The sequence below is a fragment of the Eleginops maclovinus genome, chromosome 18, assembly GCF_036324505.1.
Source record: "Eleginops maclovinus isolate JMC-PN-2008 ecotype Puerto Natales chromosome 18, JC_Emac_rtc_rv5, whole genome shotgun sequence".
NCBI lineage: Eukaryota > Metazoa > Chordata > Actinopteri > Perciformes > Eleginopidae > Eleginops > Eleginops maclovinus.
Window position 1 is genome coordinate 15,418,026 of NC_086366.1, and position 20,117 is coordinate 15,438,142.

At 38.7% G+C, this 20,117-nt stretch overlaps 2 protein-coding genes across 2 annotated transcripts; both read right to left on the reverse strand.

The window, feature by feature from the left end:
- Positions 1-204: 204 nt before the first annotated feature.
- Positions 205-5,090, reverse strand: si:ch211-229d2.5 (zona pellucida-like domain-containing protein 1). Its single transcript, XM_063907424.1, has 10 exons — positions 4,994-5,090; positions 4,337-4,557; positions 3,859-4,043; positions 3,687-3,759; positions 3,472-3,569; positions 2,704-2,784; positions 2,242-2,410; positions 1,074-1,176; positions 494-514; positions 205-341 (listed from the first exon to the last, which is right to left on the reverse strand). Exons 1-10 carry the CDS (start codon positions 5,088-5,090, stop codon positions 205-207), a joined length of 1,185 nt encoding a protein of 394 aa, XP_063763494.1.
- A 2,632-nt stretch (positions 5,091-7,722) lies between these two features.
- zpld1b (zona pellucida-like domain containing 1b) lies at positions 7,723-12,395 on the reverse strand. The gene is made up of 10 exons (XM_063907576.1): positions 12,272-12,395; positions 10,929-11,149; positions 10,629-10,810; positions 10,206-10,278; positions 9,678-9,775; positions 9,291-9,371; positions 8,925-9,096; positions 8,740-8,848; positions 8,090-8,119; positions 7,723-7,895 (listed from the first exon to the last, which is right to left on the reverse strand). The coding sequence occupies exons 1-10, from the start codon at positions 12,375-12,377 to the stop codon at positions 7,723-7,725; spliced, it is 1,245 nt and encodes a 414-aa protein (XP_063763646.1). The 5' UTR covers positions 12,378-12,395.
- Positions 12,396-20,117: the final 7,722 nt, after the last annotated feature.

The window sequence follows — 20,117 nt, forward strand, 5'->3', positions numbered from 1 at the left end:
CATGACAGGTGCATTATACAGACGTCACCATCAATAATATCTAACAGACTGTGAAGGATTGGAGTGCTCCAATCAATAGTTTGATTCAGGACAGCAGAGTCCTTCATACATACATTATCCGCCTCCACCGGTATCTGAATGTCACCCACTCATTAGGTCATTTGGCCTGTGCTGGGCTCCACTCTTCAATGTTCTGGGCTGCAGCTAGCTTAGCCGCTTCAGTTTCCGATAAAAAGATGCTGCCATCACAATAGCTGCCACTCCTGTCACAACAAGGACAGCCACAGCAATGCCCAGGCCAACGGACGCGCCCTTGCCCTCAGACTGGCCACCAGACAGCGCTGTGCACAAATGAGATGATGACTATTAGAGTTCTCTGATTCAGCAATACGAAGCAGATAAGAAGTGGTTTTCATTTTTGAGGGAATGTAATTATTAAAAATGTGTGTAAGTGTTTTTGTCATTGCAGTCAAATTAAAAGTACCATACTTACCCTCTTCTTTGGATTGAATCGCTGCAAGATAGACAGGAAGTGTCAGAATTTCATTATGAGGGAATAATCATCAACATATATTAAATTACTTAGAAAAACCATAAAGCACATCAGGAGAGAAGGGTCAGAAATGTTTGATGTGCCAACAGTGACATTTTTTACAGGGTTTGATAAAAAAAAATCTAGTAGAGGTAGGTTTTTAATAGTCTAACAATAGTTTCTATGGAAACCTTTTTGGATCATGTATGTGATTTATTTATTAGATTTGAATCAATCTGTTGATGGTGCAACATTTTCTTGTATATATTGTATGTATACTGTATATGTTTATTCTTTTTTCATGTTGTCACATATAAAGAAACTATAAGTCAGTGTTGGTTTTTCTCTCTCTTTCTCTTCAAAAGGAAGAAACTATTCTATGTTTAGTCTTGCATACGTCAACCTCCTGAATGTTGTCTGTCTATATATTTATCCTGATTTGTAGTGTTTCCGTGGTCATTTCTGAGAGAAAGAACACTTTCTGTAAAATAGTACACTTATATCTCATTTGCACAAAAATAAGGACACACGTGTGACTCACAGTTTGCTGTCTTGGCCTTTATTGCCACAGTGATCACAGACGGCTCAGTGATGCCCTCCTGGACACCCGTGGACTGTACGCTCCTCCTCTTCCTGTTGCATTGCTGCAGGTCAAAGCATATGGAAAGACGTGAGTTATGATCAAGGGGCAACCTCCGGGGTTGAGCAGTGAAACACATACGGAAGTGCCAAAAACTGCAGTTCAACGAATGGCCGCGTGGCCTGGCTCCAAAACAGAGCAATTTACATAGGCCCCCCCATGTTAAAATGCCCATTTTTACAGCAGAAATAAACATTTTACAGCGTGGTACAACAATTGCATTTGGTCTCTATAGCTTATTTCCCTATTCATGACAACTGTGAGGAGGGTGAATTTCTATATAACTCTCCCGTTTTAATTATATTAAGGCTTAAAGTTATGCGTAATTAAGGGCGTGGTCGCTTTGATTGACAGGTTAGCGCCGTCAGTGGGCGCTAGCCGCTAGTTGTCTGCTCTGCTAGCTCCGCTAACAGTTACTGCACTTGACCTGTCGGACATGTTGGTGGTGTTGGTACATTTTGAATGCAAATATCCGACATTATATGGCTTGCTGTGCGATAAATTGTACTAACAGACCGTCCAAGAAGTCTGGTCTCCAGTTTTTCGGTAAGTTAAATTTTATTACTATTTTACTTATATTTTAGCGCCGTTAGCACTAATTATCAGTGTGTCTGCTCCATAGAATGTATAAAGTATCGTCTGCCCACTTGTTAGATTAGCTCGTTAGCTAGCTCATTAGCCGTGGGTTAGCCTTCGAGCATGACGCCCTCGATGCTAAACGGGAGCGTATGATAGCCACCTTGCCGCTGGAGAAAATACTACCGCATGAGAGTAGCATACGGTAGCATGTAGCCTAGCTTGGAAGCCTTCGCTAGCTTGGTAGCTTCGAGCTAGATGGGCGTGTTTCAGTAGCCACGCCCGCTTCAGCTCCAACCCTATGTCCATATTTGGATTAGCCGGGAGTGGGCGGGAGGTAGACTGAAAAGATGTCGACGGTGGGAGTCGACTATGAGTGACGTCACGGATACTACGTCCATTATTTATACAGTCTATGCTTATGATGCAGCTTACTGCGTTTTCTGTTTCTGTTTTCTGTTTTCTGTTTGAAATGCATGCAGTGTCTTCCCACCTTGAAGCTGCTGCAGGTGCTTCTCTCGCAGAGCCGGGTGATGCAGTGCAGATAGTAGGTGGAGATGGTCTCATTTTGCTGCTCGATGAAGCGGAACGCTGGGAAGTAGAAGCGGGCCTTTTGGCTATCCCCGTTCTCAAGCATGGTGGTGAGCTGATCTATGGAGCACCTTTCAATAAAAGGCGAACCTCACAAGTGCTCCATTTGCATACCACGTGGATATACTGTACGTATGCAGTGTATTAATGATAGAAAGGCAGGGAGAGGAAATCAAGAAAAGAGTTCCCTTTGGATTCAGAGGGAGCTGAGGAGCACTTATCTCATGGAAGAGAGGAAAAACCTGTAGTAAATATTAAAGTTCAAACTGCTTCACCGAGAGACAGAACCCATTATAAAATCTAGCAGGGCTGGGAAAAAAATCTAAATTAGAAAAAGTTGAAGGCTCAAGTTTTTTTGACTTACGAGACAAACAGATTAAAAATGGTGGAGTTAAAGGGCTGCGGATTCACCGAGGCGTAGCACCGGTCCAGAAGAACAAAGTACCTGTGGAGAGAGACCGAGTTAGAGACTGCAGGTCCCAGGTGGAACCTCACATTTACAATCTCTTGAGACACAGTCCCATGGTTAGAGACTAGGAGAAACATTTATTTTAATGAGACCTTCACTCTGTTTTGCAAGCTTTTCGTAACAATTAAACTTTTACATGCAGACTTAATTAGTAAAAGCTGTTTAAACTTATTTTACAACTGAAAAACAATACTTTTGAGTTGAAGTTAGTGACAAGGAAATTCCCAAAATATACAAAATATAACTGGTAATAGAAAAAGCAAGGGTGAATATGCATTTTCTTTTTATTTAAAATCCCATTTTAAAGAAGAACATATCACCAAGTTAAACCATTTAAAGTATTATTTATAAAAAAAACACGTCAGACAGAGCGGTAAATCTAAAACCCAAACATCTAGGTGATTTATTTTACCAGAATTTTTGTCTGAGAAGTAAGTAGCTATCAGAAAAATGTAGGTTACTAAAAATGTTATATTTCCCCCTAAATAGTTGTGCAATAGAAGTGTTAATAACCACAAAGTATTTCAAAATCAAAGTAAATGTTTAAGTACAGTTATTTGGTAATACTTAAATGTAGTTCTTAGTACTTTTCTAAATATTTGTCCAGCTCTGAACCAAAGAAAGTAAAAGCTGCAGGGCTAATAAAATGTTAAATATTCTTACTGTGATGTCAGATTGGATGCAACCACCTGCACGTAGATGTTTGTTCTCAGTTCGATGCCCAGAGGTGGGAAGACAAGGGGTGTGGTGTAATTTATATCCTGGCAAATGATGAGAAGGGAAGAACATTAAAATAGTGCGACCATAAGATTATAAAATGTATGTTGGTGCCAGGCCAAATGAGGGCATCTATAGTATGTGGTAAAGGTGTAAGGTACCTGGAACAAGGCCATGTTGAGGGTGCTAATAAAGCTCCCATTGTTGTCCTTCAAAGCAATGGAGGAGGATGAACTACGAGGAAGAAAAGAATGACATCACCCATGGCACATATGTGAAATGTTAGATGTGTAAATGTATAGTTTATCCCACATTCTATAAGTGTAAACTTACACATCCACCTGAGTGTTGTTGATGAGGTACTCCAGTGGATAAGCACATGAGTAGTAGTACTTGAGCTCTGCGTTGTAGGTGATCGTCCCAGGGGTGGGGTCAAAGGATCGTACAGCCCCGCTGACATTGACTCTCTGGATGTTGGAGAAGTCAGCAAATATTCCTGTCCCTGGTGCACTCGTGGTCTGAGGAATTATTTATTGGAATTATGATTATTTCAGAAATGCTTTAAAATTAATTTAGTCTCAGCAGTGTAGTGAGGAAATCACAGCAAGAAAGTGGAACAACTTTCTCGCTCTTATCTAAAGAGGAGAGTTTTAGGATGTCATGTTTTATATAAAATGATCCTATTTCTAAACTTTACCAAAGTACTATGATACCCTTTTAATTTTTGAATCTGCTCCTCAGCTAAAGTTGAACATTTCCCACAATCAACCTCCCGCATAATTTAAATCTAAACATCACTGATATTACTCACAAGGAAGTTACTCCCACAGGCGTTTCCCTCTCTGATGGGGAAGCTGAACCTCGCCACAGGAGGGGTCACCGAGGTGTCCAGAGTCCCCTGACAGTCCATATTGTCCAGAATACGGTTGAGGATCAGTAGGCTTGTGTTGTATCCCGTGTATACAACCGGGCAGATTTGAATTGCCAGGTCGATGGTAGATGTACCGCAGACCACAGTGATGTCAGTGTACTCTGATGGTGAGAAGATTGACTAGTTATTGAAAGTTTCCAACATTATTTAACCATCCAAACTACTGTTTAGCATGCAGGTTTATGTGAAGGAATGTTGTTCTGCCTGGATAAATAACACACAAAGACAAATATGCAAAATCATGCTAAAAAATACATTTACAAACGACATGTGTAATATAAATACGTGTAAATATACATACATTTAAAAAATGGTAACACAAGAAATTTGACTGTTAATAAAATCATAAATATTTTTAACACCTACTTTTCTTTGAGTAAACACATTTACCAGTGCCGTTAACACTCTTTGAAGTGTGAAATATCTGGAGTAAACTTTAATCAATATGGCCTGTCTACATCTGAACACAAATCAATATGCTCCTTTCAATCCAAAAAATAAAACAATGAATGGTTTTGTAAGTTACGTTCATCTTACCTGGTCGTCTGGCATATGCTCCACACTCAGGTACGCTGAGGGCTTCTCGGCCTGCAATAGACAAGGAGGTCAGGATGAGGAAGCTGAATATAGCCATCTCCCTTCTCAGCCCTCTGTGAAAAACACACAGATGTCAAACACAACACAGAAAATGGTCCAACCGATGATAAATAATCCAGAGCTGTCAATCAAGAAAACTGTCTGCTTGAATCTAACCCCCTCATTGTCTTTGCTTGTTGTGAATAACAGAGCTGTGGAGTGTTTTATATATAGTGAAATCTACACTGTTTTAGGATTGGACAGAAACAGGGTCAATGGGACTTAAGAGGGGCTGCCTCAGTTTGCACAAACAATTCACGTTGTGTGATTGAGGTCCTCACCTGGAGGCAGATGATGAAACCCAACACTGTGCCCTTCTAAGTTGCAAGCTTTAACAATGTTCTTAAAGCTTTGTGACGTTGTTTGTGAAATGCAGCCCCCTTTGCCTGCTAATATGAATCATAATAAAGTAAGAACATGTGTAGTTTCTATTCATCTGGAGCCTCACACATAATATAGGAAAGATGACCTGTTGTTTTCTGAGGTTTCATGTGATAAATTGGCACAAATAACTTTAAATTATGGCTTTTGATGCTCATCAGTCATGACTTGTTATCAGGATCAAACATGTTGGTCAGAATAACAATATAACACAGAATAAATAAGAATAACTTACGTTCAAAGTGTAAGAAGAGTGAAAGTATTTGTGCTCCATGTAAAATACTATTCTGTCATCTTTTAAGATTTAGTGAATGTTGAGGTTTGAGTAAAATGATTGAAGGACAGTTGGAAACCCGATCTTGTCAGGCGAGACACCTGGGAAGAGAAAACTCTGATTGGGGTCAAGTTGAAGGATGGATTCCTTTGTTAATGTTCTGTCAAATGCATGACACAAAACGGTCAAATACAGGAAACATTGTTATTGTCATCATGTGTGCACTGAAACATGCCATAAGCTTCCTTCAGGCCTCTCATCTTTCCCAACACAAACGCACCCTCATATTTATTCTTTCGGAAAACATTTCCTTTGGTTGTGACTAGCCTGAGATCGACTTTAGCATTCAAAGCCAATTCCCAGCCTCATTTCCATTTTGGGAGGAGGGTTTAATCAATTATCGCTGATAGTAAACTGAGAGGGTGGATGATAGCATTTATTCCTCTCATTTCAGTTATCTGTGGTCATTGTGCACGCTGAATACTTCTCAAAATGGCTGTTGAAATGAGGGATTAGAGTGATAAAGAGCAGTGAATGCAGCAAAGCCGTGCGGGTCACAAAAACAGCCATGGAGTCAGATACTTGAGACGCAGCTGCCGGGAAAAAAAAGACATGTATATAGGTCATCAGGAAAGAAAATCAATATGGCAAAAAATTGAAAGATTAATTCTGGCAGTCATCAAATGACCTGTGGCAGAGCTCGGTATTTTGATCATTTTCCTTGAGATTGGACACCAACGAGGCTGTGACATTTGGAAAACGTTCACCTAGGTGTCAATATTAAAGTGAAATAAATAAACTGCCTTAAGTCCAATCAATCATTGAGGTAATGGCTTTTCCTAACGTAATTAAAGACCAACAACCAAAATGCATGCAACTCATTGGCAGAATGTGACTAAAAGATGGTAGGTTGGGTTTAATGATATTGAAAAGGCTGGCCTGAGCCAGCCATTGCTACCAATTTTGAATAACAAAGTGTACTTCAAAATTGTGCATATTAAGTACAACACCAAGTTGCTGAGCCAATGTTTAGTGAAATCATTGTATTTCCGCAACATTAACATCAAAACATTGACCGATTGATTGATTGAATATATTATGTGTATATAGTAGTTAAATGTCTGTTTCCTAGACATTTTCCATTATTGACCTTGTTTCAGCTGTATGTCTAATTCTGAGTACATAGAGAACAGTGAAAAATAGTCAAATTCCTGTTACAGTATGTGAAATATGTACTTTCCAGATAATTCACTGGAGTTTTAAATGGCTTATTTATTAACTCAACGGCTACAATAATCCACACAAAAATGTTGAATACACTGATTCTGTCACAAAATAAACTCACAGCATTGAGGTGAAGTGCGGAAGTGTTTGTTTGTGTGTAAAGTTCAATTTAACACCGATACAACGTTTTTTGTTTTGTGTATTCTAAATTTAAACCTCTTTTCCTTTTGAAACGCTGTACTATGCTCATTTATTAAACAACAGGTGAATGAAGAACAGAACATATATTCACCTTTTTGTCTTAATGGTTTATAGGCTGTTTTGGTCTCACTCTAACCTTGTTTATCAGCTTATATCTTAAAATCTGGAACAAATAAGATACATTTTGTCAAAACAGGTCATTTTCATCAGAGGCAGCTGTCTGTTTCAGCGATGTGCTTGCTCGCATTAAAGAGAAAAGGAACATTTCTGATGCAATCTTTTATTACAGTTTCTAAAGAATAACGTTTTATCATTTGCATCATAGATATGAGTGTACATCTTCTGTAAACACTGTGATTATCCACCAATAGATGACAATTACTTAAACAAGAATAATGAGGTATCAAAGGCAATAAATACAAAACACCTACAACAATAAAATATCCACATTTATTAATGTGTGTAAAAAGGAAAGCACACATATATATACTTATGAACTCTTTCTTCACATACTGTCAGTACCACGTTGTTATTGTACACAGATATTTATTCATTTAAAGGTGGGGTTCCAAACACCTGAGGCCGTGGTTGTTGGGAGGCGGGACTTCTGTAGGAGGCGGACCGACAGAAGCGAGAAGCCCACACTGACCCCGCCCAGGATGACCACGCCTGAGATTAGAGCGCTGGTCACTGGGTTCATTGGTTGTGAGGGGTTCCCGGATGCTGGGGGGGGTTAGGAAAAGTGAGGAAAGCCAGTCCCTTGAAGCACACTTTTGTTGCAGGCTTAACATAACCAGAGTTTGTTTTTTTCTGAACTACGAAAGAGAGGTTTAACTTTTTGAATTTTCATCATCAATTTCTATGGGTATCTGCTGTCTTTACAGGACATAGTCACAGAATATATTTAACAAGCTTACCAAGTTGGGAGTTGTTGACAGGAGTTTCATCTAGAAAATATTAAAACATGTTTATTAGAAGCATTTTTACAGGATAAAGGTTCATCTTCAGTATCTCTGTGGATGTTTATTTGCTTTTTTGCTGAGAAGATGGATTCCATTCTCTTTATTGGATAAGTGGATTGAAGTGGAAACCATGAGACGTTACCCTAGCTTAGCATAAATACTTTAAACAGGAAATAGTAAGCCTTGCTCTGTCCAGAGAAATGTTGTACCTGAGTTTATATGAAAGTATTTCTCTTTGTCTAGATATCATATAAGCTACGACACAAACCTTAGCTTTAGCTTAGCTAAGCATAAAGAATTGAAACATAGGGAAACATCTGCCTTGGTAAACAAACAAAATCTGCCTGCCAGCACCTTTAAAGCTCACTAAGTATCATGTTATTTATTGTGTGTTTAATTTGTACAAAGACCAAGTTTTAAATACAGTATCAAAATTTGTTTTGCAGGGGGTTATTGACAGCCAGTGTTCTTCACATTTAATGGTGTACGTAGCTTCATGTTTGACATAGAGTGGTATCTTTTTAACTAACCCTCAACAAAAAAGCAAATAAGTTTATACCAAAGATGTCAAACTCTTCCTTTTTATCTAATCTTGTTGTTCATACCACTCCTGGTGATGATTGGTCCAGCTGTGATGATAGCGTTCCCAGATGCAACTGGTGGGGATTCAATGCTCTCCTCCTCTCCATCCCGCCTACGTCGTCTCGCACAAATCTGCCAATCATGTCATCAAAATTCAGTCCTTATTGATGTCAGGAGACACACACACTGAGATTAATGTTAGACTCACCGGCATGAGCATGATGCAATCATCTGCCCGGCAGAGCTTGGTGACGCAGTGCAGAAACACAGTTGACATCTTCTGGTGTCTGTGTTTAACAAAACGAAAAACCTCGAAGGAAAATCGACCCATCTGACTCTTCCCATTCTCAAAAACTGTCGTCTGTGGGTCTTTGTAGCAGCTGCGTCAGGGTAGAACAACACAGATGTGTGCATACTGAAAATGACAGATTTTACTTCTAGATTTTGTTCAAGCACTCAATGAGAAAGGGTAGCATTCATTAAGGATAAGCCCTTTGGAGAGCCTGAATAGAAAATGAGTCCCTTTTGTGGTTTATCAAGTCATTATCTTGAAGAGGGAAAAAAGCGAGATTACCCAAAGAAAAGGTCATAGCGAAGTTCATCATTAGGATTCCCTGAGGGGGTAGTGTAACAGTAGTCCATCAAGACGTTCCACCTGCAGCGGGACAAAACTGTGAGACGTGATGGAGGATACAGATCTAACTGCACATGGGAAAGCACACATCAGTGCTTTCTCTGCTGCAGACTGGCGCCTTCAAGTATAATAACAAAATGGCATAATGAATGCATGCAAACCATAGAAAAATAGACTTCATCTTTAAATATGGTGGTGGGAAAGATGTTTTGAATAACCAATATGTGAAGTTGTTGTTGTAATGGAATAAATGCCTGGCACATAAGCAATATTTAAGACATCCAAAATCAACATTCATTAAAAAAATAACAAGATGTTATCTGGTACCGTTTGTCTAAGTTTGTGGCTTTCACAGCAGCAAAGACTCTGGTTTTCAGAGCCAGTCCAGCCATTGGAATAGACAAGGGTTGATTGTAGGTTGAATCCTGACCAGGAAAAAGTCAAAGTGAAATTGAAAAGTATTTTTTTCCCCTCAAAATATGGAATAGTAACATTTGAATGAGAAAAGGGGCCTTCATTTAATTAGAAAAATCCTTTTAATTTTGTAATACAGCTGGGGGGCACTGTAGTTTGTTGGAGACTATTTTAAGAGGCAGATTAATACACATCTGATGCTCTAGTGAGTATTTGCAGCAACAAGATGGTCTATGTTGAACTGACTCAAACCAAACCACACTGCCCACGTACTTTGTAGAGATAAAAACATTACATTAATTGTCTATTTTTGTCTTGAAAATAAACAAAATATCACCATACCTGACTTAATTAAAAGCCCTCCTGATTCAAAGCTTCAAAATGCATGCCTTGCAACAGAAAGGATTTTATATAATAGGATGAACACAGCAGTTTACTCACGTTGTACAGGATCATATTCAACGTGCTCACAAATGTACCGTTGCTCTCCTTGACAGATACAGCAGCAGATGAGCTGTGATTAGATTCAACACATATATTTATTTAATTGTTCATCTTTTGAGAGTATTCACTTGATCATTTTAAAAAGAACAGGTCTTGATAGTATACAACCATGAAGCCGAATCTTAGAAGAACCTATTCATTCTTAAATAAATGGTGGAAAGAATGCACATTACCAAATCTCCCCCAGGGTTTAAACCAGGCACATTATGTCATCACCGTTTTTGAATACAATATACAAATTCTAATTGTTTACTTATTACATAAGTAAATGTGAAGGCAAAATCTAATACGTTTTTCCTGATGTTCAATCTTTCTTTTTGACACAAATGGATGTTTTTTCGTTAGTAACTTGCAACCTACGATGCCAGCTGTGAGTTATTGACCAGGTACTCCAGCGGGTAGCTGCAGCTGAATTTATACAACAGGCCGGGCAGGTAGCTGATTATAGCCGGCGGGTCAGGGGTGTCGATGTAGCCTGAGACATTCCCAATTTGTACCAGAGACATGTTCCCATAGGCATTGGCCCCGTATGCAGTGCTGACCTACAGAGAGAGAAATCTCAGCCATGTCACTTTGCTTCCTCCCAGGTCAATTAACAACAAGATGCCTTTGCTTATTGATTACATTATCGCCATGTGTTTGTGTTTGTGTATTCTTTACCACAAGGCTGTTACCGCAGGCCTCCAGAGTGCTGAGACTGATGCTGAACAGGACCGCTGTGGGGAAGGTGTTGTTGTTGATGAAGCCACGGCATTGGGCATCACTGTGGTGGCCGTTCAGGGCCAAATCTGTGTCTGTGTAGCCGGAGAACAGCACGGGGCAGAAGTTGATCTTTAAGGTGATGGTCTGAACACCACAGTATACACTGATGTCCCGCTCGCCTGAAGAGGAAGAGGAAGGAGACAAAGAAAAAAGACGTGGTAACTATACCTTTTGAATTGGAAAGGCTAATGATTGCTTTCAGGAATTGGCAGATTTATATTTTATTTCTTACAGCTTTCTCTTTGCCCCTCCATGGGTCACAAGTATTGAGTTGTTTTATTCGTTAAAGTTTGAAAATATAGGTGAATATAAATCTGTGAAAAATGTAAATGTTGCACAAATTTGAAAATTGCTGCTAATGGGATGTAGTTATTGACATTGACCTTACATGACCACATTGTTATTTTGTTCATACCCATTTGGTAAGATAATACAAAAAAGTACTCTTAACTGAGGACAAGTAATTGTAGGTAAAAAAAAACCCTCTAATTATCTTATGTTCTGATAACCCTTTTTAAAACTGCCCTTCTACTTTCAGCCCAATAGCGACCCCATTATGTACTCCACTTTCATTTATATCTCAACTACAAACCTGTAAAGTGTTCTTTCTGCATTGTGTAGGGTTATAACGCTAAACAAGTAAAAGTCAGTCTAAAGATAGAGAGCTGAACAAAATGAATAAGAACGCCTGGAAGAGCTGCTTCTGTGTTAATTCTGCTAAATTAGGTGTCTCAATGAGCTCAATGACAGACTCAGGATTTAACATCAATATTTTTACATTTATATTTAATTTAATATTCCACTCCTTGCACTCTAATGCTAGTTTATTTTATTCTATTTTGAGATGTTTCTATTATTAGAATTGTTTGTTTCTATTTTTAATTTCTAATTATGTGCAATACCTTGTTTTGTTTTATGCTGCTGCAATGCAAACATTTCCCAGTTTGGGATTAAAAAAGTACCTCTTATCTTATCAATGCCTGCTGTTCATCACATGCTGTTGATGCATAGTTATTATTGCATTCATAAAACCTTTTCTAACACACATATTAACAATTAATGAATGTTCTTAACACTGAAAGTGTTATTCATGTTTATAATATAATTTCACTGGTTTACAAAGCATTTATTAAAGTTTATAAACTGGTTACAGAGGCTTAGGAGTTACATACCTGTAGAGAGAAGAGTGTATTGATCAAGTGAGTGTATGTAGAAAAAGCGTAATAGTAAAGTATTCCTACCAGGAAACCTGCTGTGGTAGCTGGCGTCACAGTTGTATCCATTAAACTGTGTGGAGACTGAAGCAGCGTTACTCATCAGCAGAAAGACAAAGCACACTAATGTCATCTCAGCACCTGAGAAAGGTTTGCCCACTGTCATCTTCAGAAGGTCAACATTGCTATATCCACATTCCTCAGGTAAGTGTTAAAAACAGCACTTCTATCAAAATTAGATCTTAAAAACAATGCCCAAAAGCCTTTCCTTTTCACCCCAACTGCTGCACACTCTGACATCTATCAAAGTAGAACAAACTGTGTTCCCCAGGTCCTTTAATCCTTCTTATCCAGCTCCCTCTGACCCCTTTTATCTCAGGTGCTCTTGATGGCCAAATACACCTATTACCCAACCCCCTTTTTAAACTGAGGTCACCCTTCTTTCCAGCTCGTTTTTATCCCCACTCTTTTTCTACACCTGTTTACCTGTTTCCTGCCTTTTCCAAAGTAATTGGATGGACCCCCACTTCCCCTGGTTTGTGACGAGAGAAAAGTTCAACACTGGCGTGTAGTTTTTGCTGGCATCAAGAACCTCAACTAAAAAGTCAGCTTTATCTGTTTCTGTTGTGTGAGCATAGATGAAAAAGATAGAGGAGCTCATTATACGAAAACCCTGCTGCAGTGAAGAACATGGGAAACTCCGTCAGATATGAATAGTTTGGACAAATCTTTTCACAGTGCCCAGAAACCTGAGCGCGCTCTGAGGGTTCCCACTCGTCTCTCCTCAGTCTGATCTCCGTCTGTCAGCTCACACAAACGGTGGGCCCCAGCAGGGGGGGCCCAGCTCGGGAATTAAGCTGTCATCGGCTGCCGCTGCGGCCCACATTCACATGAAAATAAAAGTCAACTCACGGTCTGATGCAGGGCTGTGTGTGGGTAATTGTGATGCACAAGGCGTCACTTAGAGTAAAGGCCTTCAGTGGGGTGTACATCTCCAGCGTGGTGTGCTCGGTGCTGCTGAAGTTGAAAGGGTGCAGGGTTTTAAAGGTTTGTTACTCTGCCTCGAGATAGCGACTCACATCTTATTGCAGATTTATTTGACCTTTAAACTGGTCCATACAAAGGGGTTTAACGATGGATGTTGGAGCCAGGACACAGTTTTCATACTGTGAAGGACACTGGTTCTTACTGTAGATATACAGCATTAAAAACAGGTCACACATAAAGTCCAAATAAATAAAAAATCCGTCTGGGCACTCTCTCTTTTTTTTTATCAATTGTTACTCAAACAGGAGCAAATGGTGCATGTGTTGTGTGCTATTTTAAGTTGTGTATTAAAACACAATTGGTCCTCTAGTGAGTATTTACAGCTATGGGTGTAGCATAGCTTTTGTGGTATTTACTCAATATACTAAAGTGCCCATTTTCATAATGCTGGGACATCTCAGCCAGTGCAACAGTGTGACCCCTTTTCCTGGGGTTTTTAAGCAGTTGTTGGACACCATAGAGCTCTGTGCCACAGAAAATGAAAAGATTATTCTGAGAGCTGTGAAAAAATAGCTGAAAACTAATTACATTTCTCCAATTGGTGGTTTCAATCAATAACTAATTTAGTTTGCGGCTGTTGGATTGACAGTATAAGCAACAAGTAATTTTCTTTCTTACTTTCTTATTATTTTTCTATTCCTTGATGTTTTTCCTTCAACACAATAGGAGTACGGAATAAAAGATATTTTTGCTCATTGTTTGCACTCCCGTATGTGTAATCTGATGTAGAACGTCCATTTTGAATTGAATCACACATCTTTCTCAGTAGATGGAGTTATAAAGTTCTATTGTTCTAGCTCCACTGTCTTCATGCATTTCTACTACTGATAAACCAGACACAGCATTAGACACATCTACGCGACTCAGGCTGAATCTACAACTTGGCAAAGTAGGCATCTTCCCTGAAGGCCCCAGGCTGTCTGGATAACAATAACTCTGTTGTGAGATAATACACACTTTTAAAACACAACACTGTAATGGTAAGGGCCCTCAGGTGGCTATTTCCAAAGTTCTTTGGTGTTGATGCCCTCTTTAAGTGGGTTCAGTAATTATGTCTATCTATCTAATACAATGAGTAATACAGCTGCACAGAATCACTAGCATTGCTGTAGAGTCCTTGGAGGAATTATGAAGGCTACGCTACAACAATGATTAGATCTGGTTATAGAAAGATTGGGATTAACCATATATGGTCACAAACTAACTGACATACAGAAGTTTTGGGGAAGGAATATAAGAAAGACATTTGGATAAGTCACAGTAGGAAGAATGCCAGTGTTTAAATAATAAAATAAATGGCTGAATCCTATTAAGTTGCTTCAGTCCCAGGTTATCTTGACTCGCTGTCAAGTGTTTTTCACATAAAAAACCTGAGTGGAGAGCAAATGGAATGGAAAAAAAGGCTTACATTTATCATAAAGCACATGAAGCATATGACTTACATGTCACTCATGCTTTCAATGAGGTACAAGCAAGATAATTTAACCTCAGCTAAATACAAAAACTGAAATGTCCTAGTTCTTCTATGTTTTCCATTGTTTGAGGTTTGACTGGCCCTTTTTAACTATGTTATCTTGCTGCCTTGTGTTGAAGTCAATGTGCTTCAATTTAAAATGTGTTGTAAAAGAGATTCAGAATCTCAATAATATACTGGTAAAATAAGATACAAATTGCGATAACTTGGATGGAAATCCTGGTTTAATTGGACACTTGAATACAACAATATCATTGTCTCTTGTGCTTTTCATAATGTAAATAATTAACATGTCTGCTGTGAAAAGTCTACTGTTATTTTTGGCTTAAGTTGGGGCGATGTGTAGGTGTTGGGTGCCCACGGCACATTTTTGCCCTGGAGCTTCCCTGGGGGCTGATTCAGCTCTGTGCATCTTTCTATAACTTGACTTTTTCAATATGTGTACATTAAATAAGAACACATAATTAAAAAGATTTTTGCATAGCAGAGGACCAACACACTCCTAATGGCTCTGCAGATCCCGGACAAACACATCAGGCTACAGGGGTGTTTGTTTGTCTGCAGCTCACATGCCCCTCTCATGACGTATTGCTGAAATCAAATATGAAACAAACATGCCATACGAACCACACAGGATCAGATGGCCTAATGACATGAATACATGTGTTGAATCCACAACTATCCTGCTTATTTTACAAATCCCACCCAGCAAATGACCTATTTAGCAGCTGTATAGTATACCTAATGTTCTTGTGTTTCAGTCACATGATTTTCTTTCAGGTATATGGTGAAATCATACACTTATGGGTATAAGGAAAACATGTGCATATACACACAAACAATGCTCAATGTCTCATTTATCATGTTGCTTTTCTTCACAGTAAATTTGATCATGCATTACGTGTTATTTTGGCATTAAAGCATAGCAAGTTCCATAAATATCTCTCTCATTGCACCCTATGTTGGACCTCATCTGCTAGTTGTCATGTTTGCTGGAAAAACTCCTTTATCATACAGTATACCTTTGTGAAGCCCTCCTGAGCTTTGTGAATGTTTCCCGCAGGTTGTTGTGCTTTGAGACTTTCAATGGCTCCGGCCCACCGTCAAACTTAGATCTGCCTGATAGAGCCGTCTCTATCTGATCAACCTGAAACATCCAGACTCAACAAACAGATGTCTAAATCACACAATCTGGCCTGCATCACAAAACCCGTGAGAGTGCCGGCTGTAATCTGAAGCTCCAGTTTTAACACTGGCAGGAAAGTGAGGCCATCATCAAAGGCAAGTCTGTGATTTGTCCCTCAGTGTGTCATGTTTCCAAAAGCCAGAAACCTTATTATTCTTCTCTTTTTTTCCCCAGCAGAAGGACACTTTCCACATGTAACAACGTTTTGATGATATTACATTATTCAATTCAGATTATTGAACAGAGTTTGTTTCTATTTTTTCTTTAGTTTGTTCTATCTTTATCTTTTGGTTGATTGGAAACCTAAGAAAATTCCCAGAAGAGAAGAGAAAACATGTTGGCTTATTGTTTATGTATGCCCAACCCTGTATTTAGAGCACAACATAGAACTGCTTTTATTCAACATTACCTTGTCAAGGATGTCAGTCAAAGGGAAGTAGCTTTTGTATTTCACACAGTTTATATACCCACACATCATACAAGTGACTTGAGGAGTTCAATGTTTAATACAGAATAATGCAGAAATGTGGTTTATGATGTAATAAAGCATGTACATTTTAATTAATTTTAAATAATAATTTGGGTTAAAAATCATGCTAATGGGTTGTTCTTTCAAAATAATGTCAAAACATACACTGACTAAGTTGTGTCAATTTGGCTGTAAAACTGAATTGGGTTTACGTTAATAATCCAGCAGGCTTACTGTACCCTGTCACAGCAGTAATTCTGAATTGAAGAGTTAGTTTTATTAAATCATGAAGTCTGACAATGTTAGCTGCTCCAGATCCACAAGTGACATGACAGACTTTGTTTGGAGATAATCGTGGCACTGTGCTGCCCCCCTGTGTCATGGTGCAGAACAGCTACAGTCTACTCTGACTTCTGCATTAATTCAATACTGTAGTTAAATGTGTACTGTATATATATTAACTTTTATTTCAATTAAATATTTCCATGTTATGCTATTTACATATGCATGTATCTGACAGATCTAATATTTGTATTATAAAAGGTGAAATTACCTAGCAGTACATAAACGGACATTGAAGCCCACCTTTGCCAGCCACAACTTCGAAACAAATATGTACAGTGGGGCAAAAAAGTATTTAGTCAGCCACCAATTGTGCAAGTTCTCCCATTTAAAAAGATGAGAGATGCCTGTAATTTTCATCATAGGTACACTTCAACTATGAGAGACAGAATGGGGGAAGCGATCCAGGAAATCACATTGTAGGATTTTTAATGAATTAATTGGTAAATTCCTCGGTAAAATAAGTATTTGGTCACCTACAAACAAGCAAGATTTCTGGCTCTCACAGACCTGTAACTTCTTCTTTAAGAGGCTCCTCTGTCCTCCACTCGTTACCTGTATTAATGGCACCTTTTTGAACTCGTTGACAGTATAAAAGACACCTGTCCACAACCTCAAACAGTCATACTCCAAACTCCACTATGGCCAAGACCAAAGAGCTGTCAAAGGAGACCAGAGACAAAATTGTAGACCTGCACCAGGCTGGGAAAACTGAATCAGCAATAGGTAAGCAGCTTGGTGTGAAGAAATCAACTGTGGGAGCAATTATTAGAAAATGGAAGACATACAAGACCACTGCTAATCTCCCTCGATCTGGGGCTCCACGCAAGATCTCACCCCGTGGGGTCAAAATGATCACAAGAACGGTGAGCAAAAATCCCAGAACCACACGGGGGGACCTAGTGAATGACCTGCAGAGAGCTGGGACCAAAGTAACAGAGGCTACCATCAGTAACACACTACGCCGCCAGGGACTTAAATCCTGCAGTTCCAGACGTGTCCCCCTGCTTAAGCCAGTACATGTCCAGGCCCGTCTGAAGTTTGCTAGAGGGCATTTGGATGATCCAGAAAAGGATTGGGAGAATGTCATATGGTCAGATGAAACCAAAATAGAACTTTTTGGTAAAAACTCAACTGGTCGTGTTTGGAGGAGAAAGAATGCAGAGTTGCATCCAAAGAACACCATACCTACTGTGAAGCATGGGGGTGGAAACATCATGCTTTGGGGCTGTTTTTCTGCAAAGGGACCAGGACGACTGATCCGTGTAAAGGAAAGAATGAATGGGGCCATGTATCGTGAGATTTTGTGTGAAAACCTCCTTCCATCAGCAAGGGCACTGAAGATGAAGCGTGGCTGGGTCTTTCAGCATGACAATGATCCCAAACACACCGCCAGGGCAACGAAGGAGTGGCTTCGTAAGACGCATTTCAAGGTCCTGGAGTGGCCTAGCCAGTCTCCAGATCTCAACCCCATAGATAATCTTTGGAGGGAGTTGAAAGTCCGTGTTGCCCAGCGACAGCCCCAAAACATCACTGCTTTAGAGGAGATCTGCATGGAGGAATGGGCCAAAATACCAGCAACAGTGTGTGAAAACCTTGTGAAGACTTACAGAAAACGTTTGACCTCTGTCATTGCCAACAAAGGGTATATAACAAAGTATTGAGATGAACTTTTGTTATTGACCAAATACTTATTTTCCACAATAGTTTGAAAATAAATTCTTTAAAAATCAGACAATGTGTTTTTCTGGATTTTTTTTCCCCCTCATGTTGTCTCTCATAGTTGAGGTATATGATAAAAATTACAGGCCTCTCTCATCTTTTTAAATGGGAGAACTTGCACAATTGGTGGCTGACTAAATACTTTTTTGCCCCACTGTACATATCAATGCATAAAAAAAGTGTATTGATTCTCAAATGAGATATTCTGTATTGGTAATTTCACATCAAGAATGTTTTGCTGTCAGCACAATTTTTTTTTTTATTGCTGAAAATGTATTGTAAGATTGGAGTAATTCTTTTTTTATTTGAATGAAATGTTATGTTAGGCATATTAAGTGCCAACAGAAATGTTATTCTCTGGGAGTGATGTGGCTGGAGCCTAGACTCTAAACTCAGGCTGTATTCTGCTGATAATTAACATTTTAAACTTGAGTTGTCTGACTGAACTAAGTTTCACATGTTGAATTAAGTGATAAATTAATCTTATGTATAACGTTGTTTAGACATCGAGACAGTATAACATTTACGTCATTATTTCAGTTTTAAATGCCACTGCTTTGCTTGCATTTCCTACACTTGCCAAAGTTTGTACTTCAAGACAGTTTTAACCTTATGCATGAGAAGCTTTAGTATTCTCCAAGATCCTGACATTTAATTAAAGACAGCAGTATTCTCTCTTCACCGACTTAAATATCTTCATATAGTTTCATTTGGGTATTATTTAATTTAGCCTTTCAAATTTTCCTCTCGACATAACAATGAATGAAACGGCTAATATTCTTTAAGGAACCAATAATAACACTGTGTGTATGAACCATTCTAAAAAGTGCTTCAAAAGAAAAAAATATATCAACACAAACATATAACAGAGAGGATGATTGATGGATTAATATAATGGATCATTAGTCAAGAACATTTAGATATCAGAAAGATAACATTTTGAGGTGAAAACACCTTTGGTGGACTGAAGATGGGAGATAAAGAGAACATGACTAAACAAAAGACTGAAATCCAACACGTCACTGCATTTTAAGAGAAATACCAAAGAACTACCACTACTTAAAACAACAACAGCCTAATCAATAACGTCTTTGCAACGTTCACTACAAATCTGTCTCGTTCAAAATGAAACCTGATTTATATAAACTAAAATTTCTCAAATGTAAAAGCTTGATGTGTCGTGGAAGGACTTTCAATGACAACAAAAAAAGAGACAATGCAAGAGGTTTGATCCATCTGACCCAAATTGATCAAGGGTTGAAAGTGCAGAAAAGATAAAGACTAGATCAGATACTCACAAGAATACAAACTCACATTCCCAGTTTAGTTAATCACAAAATACCTCATTTTCTTGATTATGCAAATTCCTTTTATCGTAGTACACAAAACGTCTGTGTAGCCTCGGGAGAGTTTTGTTCAGCTGTTTCAAACTGGTACATCTTAGTTATTTTTGGAGTAGTTTTGTTTTATTTCAGAATTTCCTGTTGAATAATAACACTATGAATCATGAAGCATCTTGTAAGCAAAAAATATGTTAAGAACTTAAGGATTAGGCTGTATTGACTTTATAACACAAACAAGCTTTGTCATATTTTATAGTAACACAACAAATGCCTGATATCTCTTGCATTGC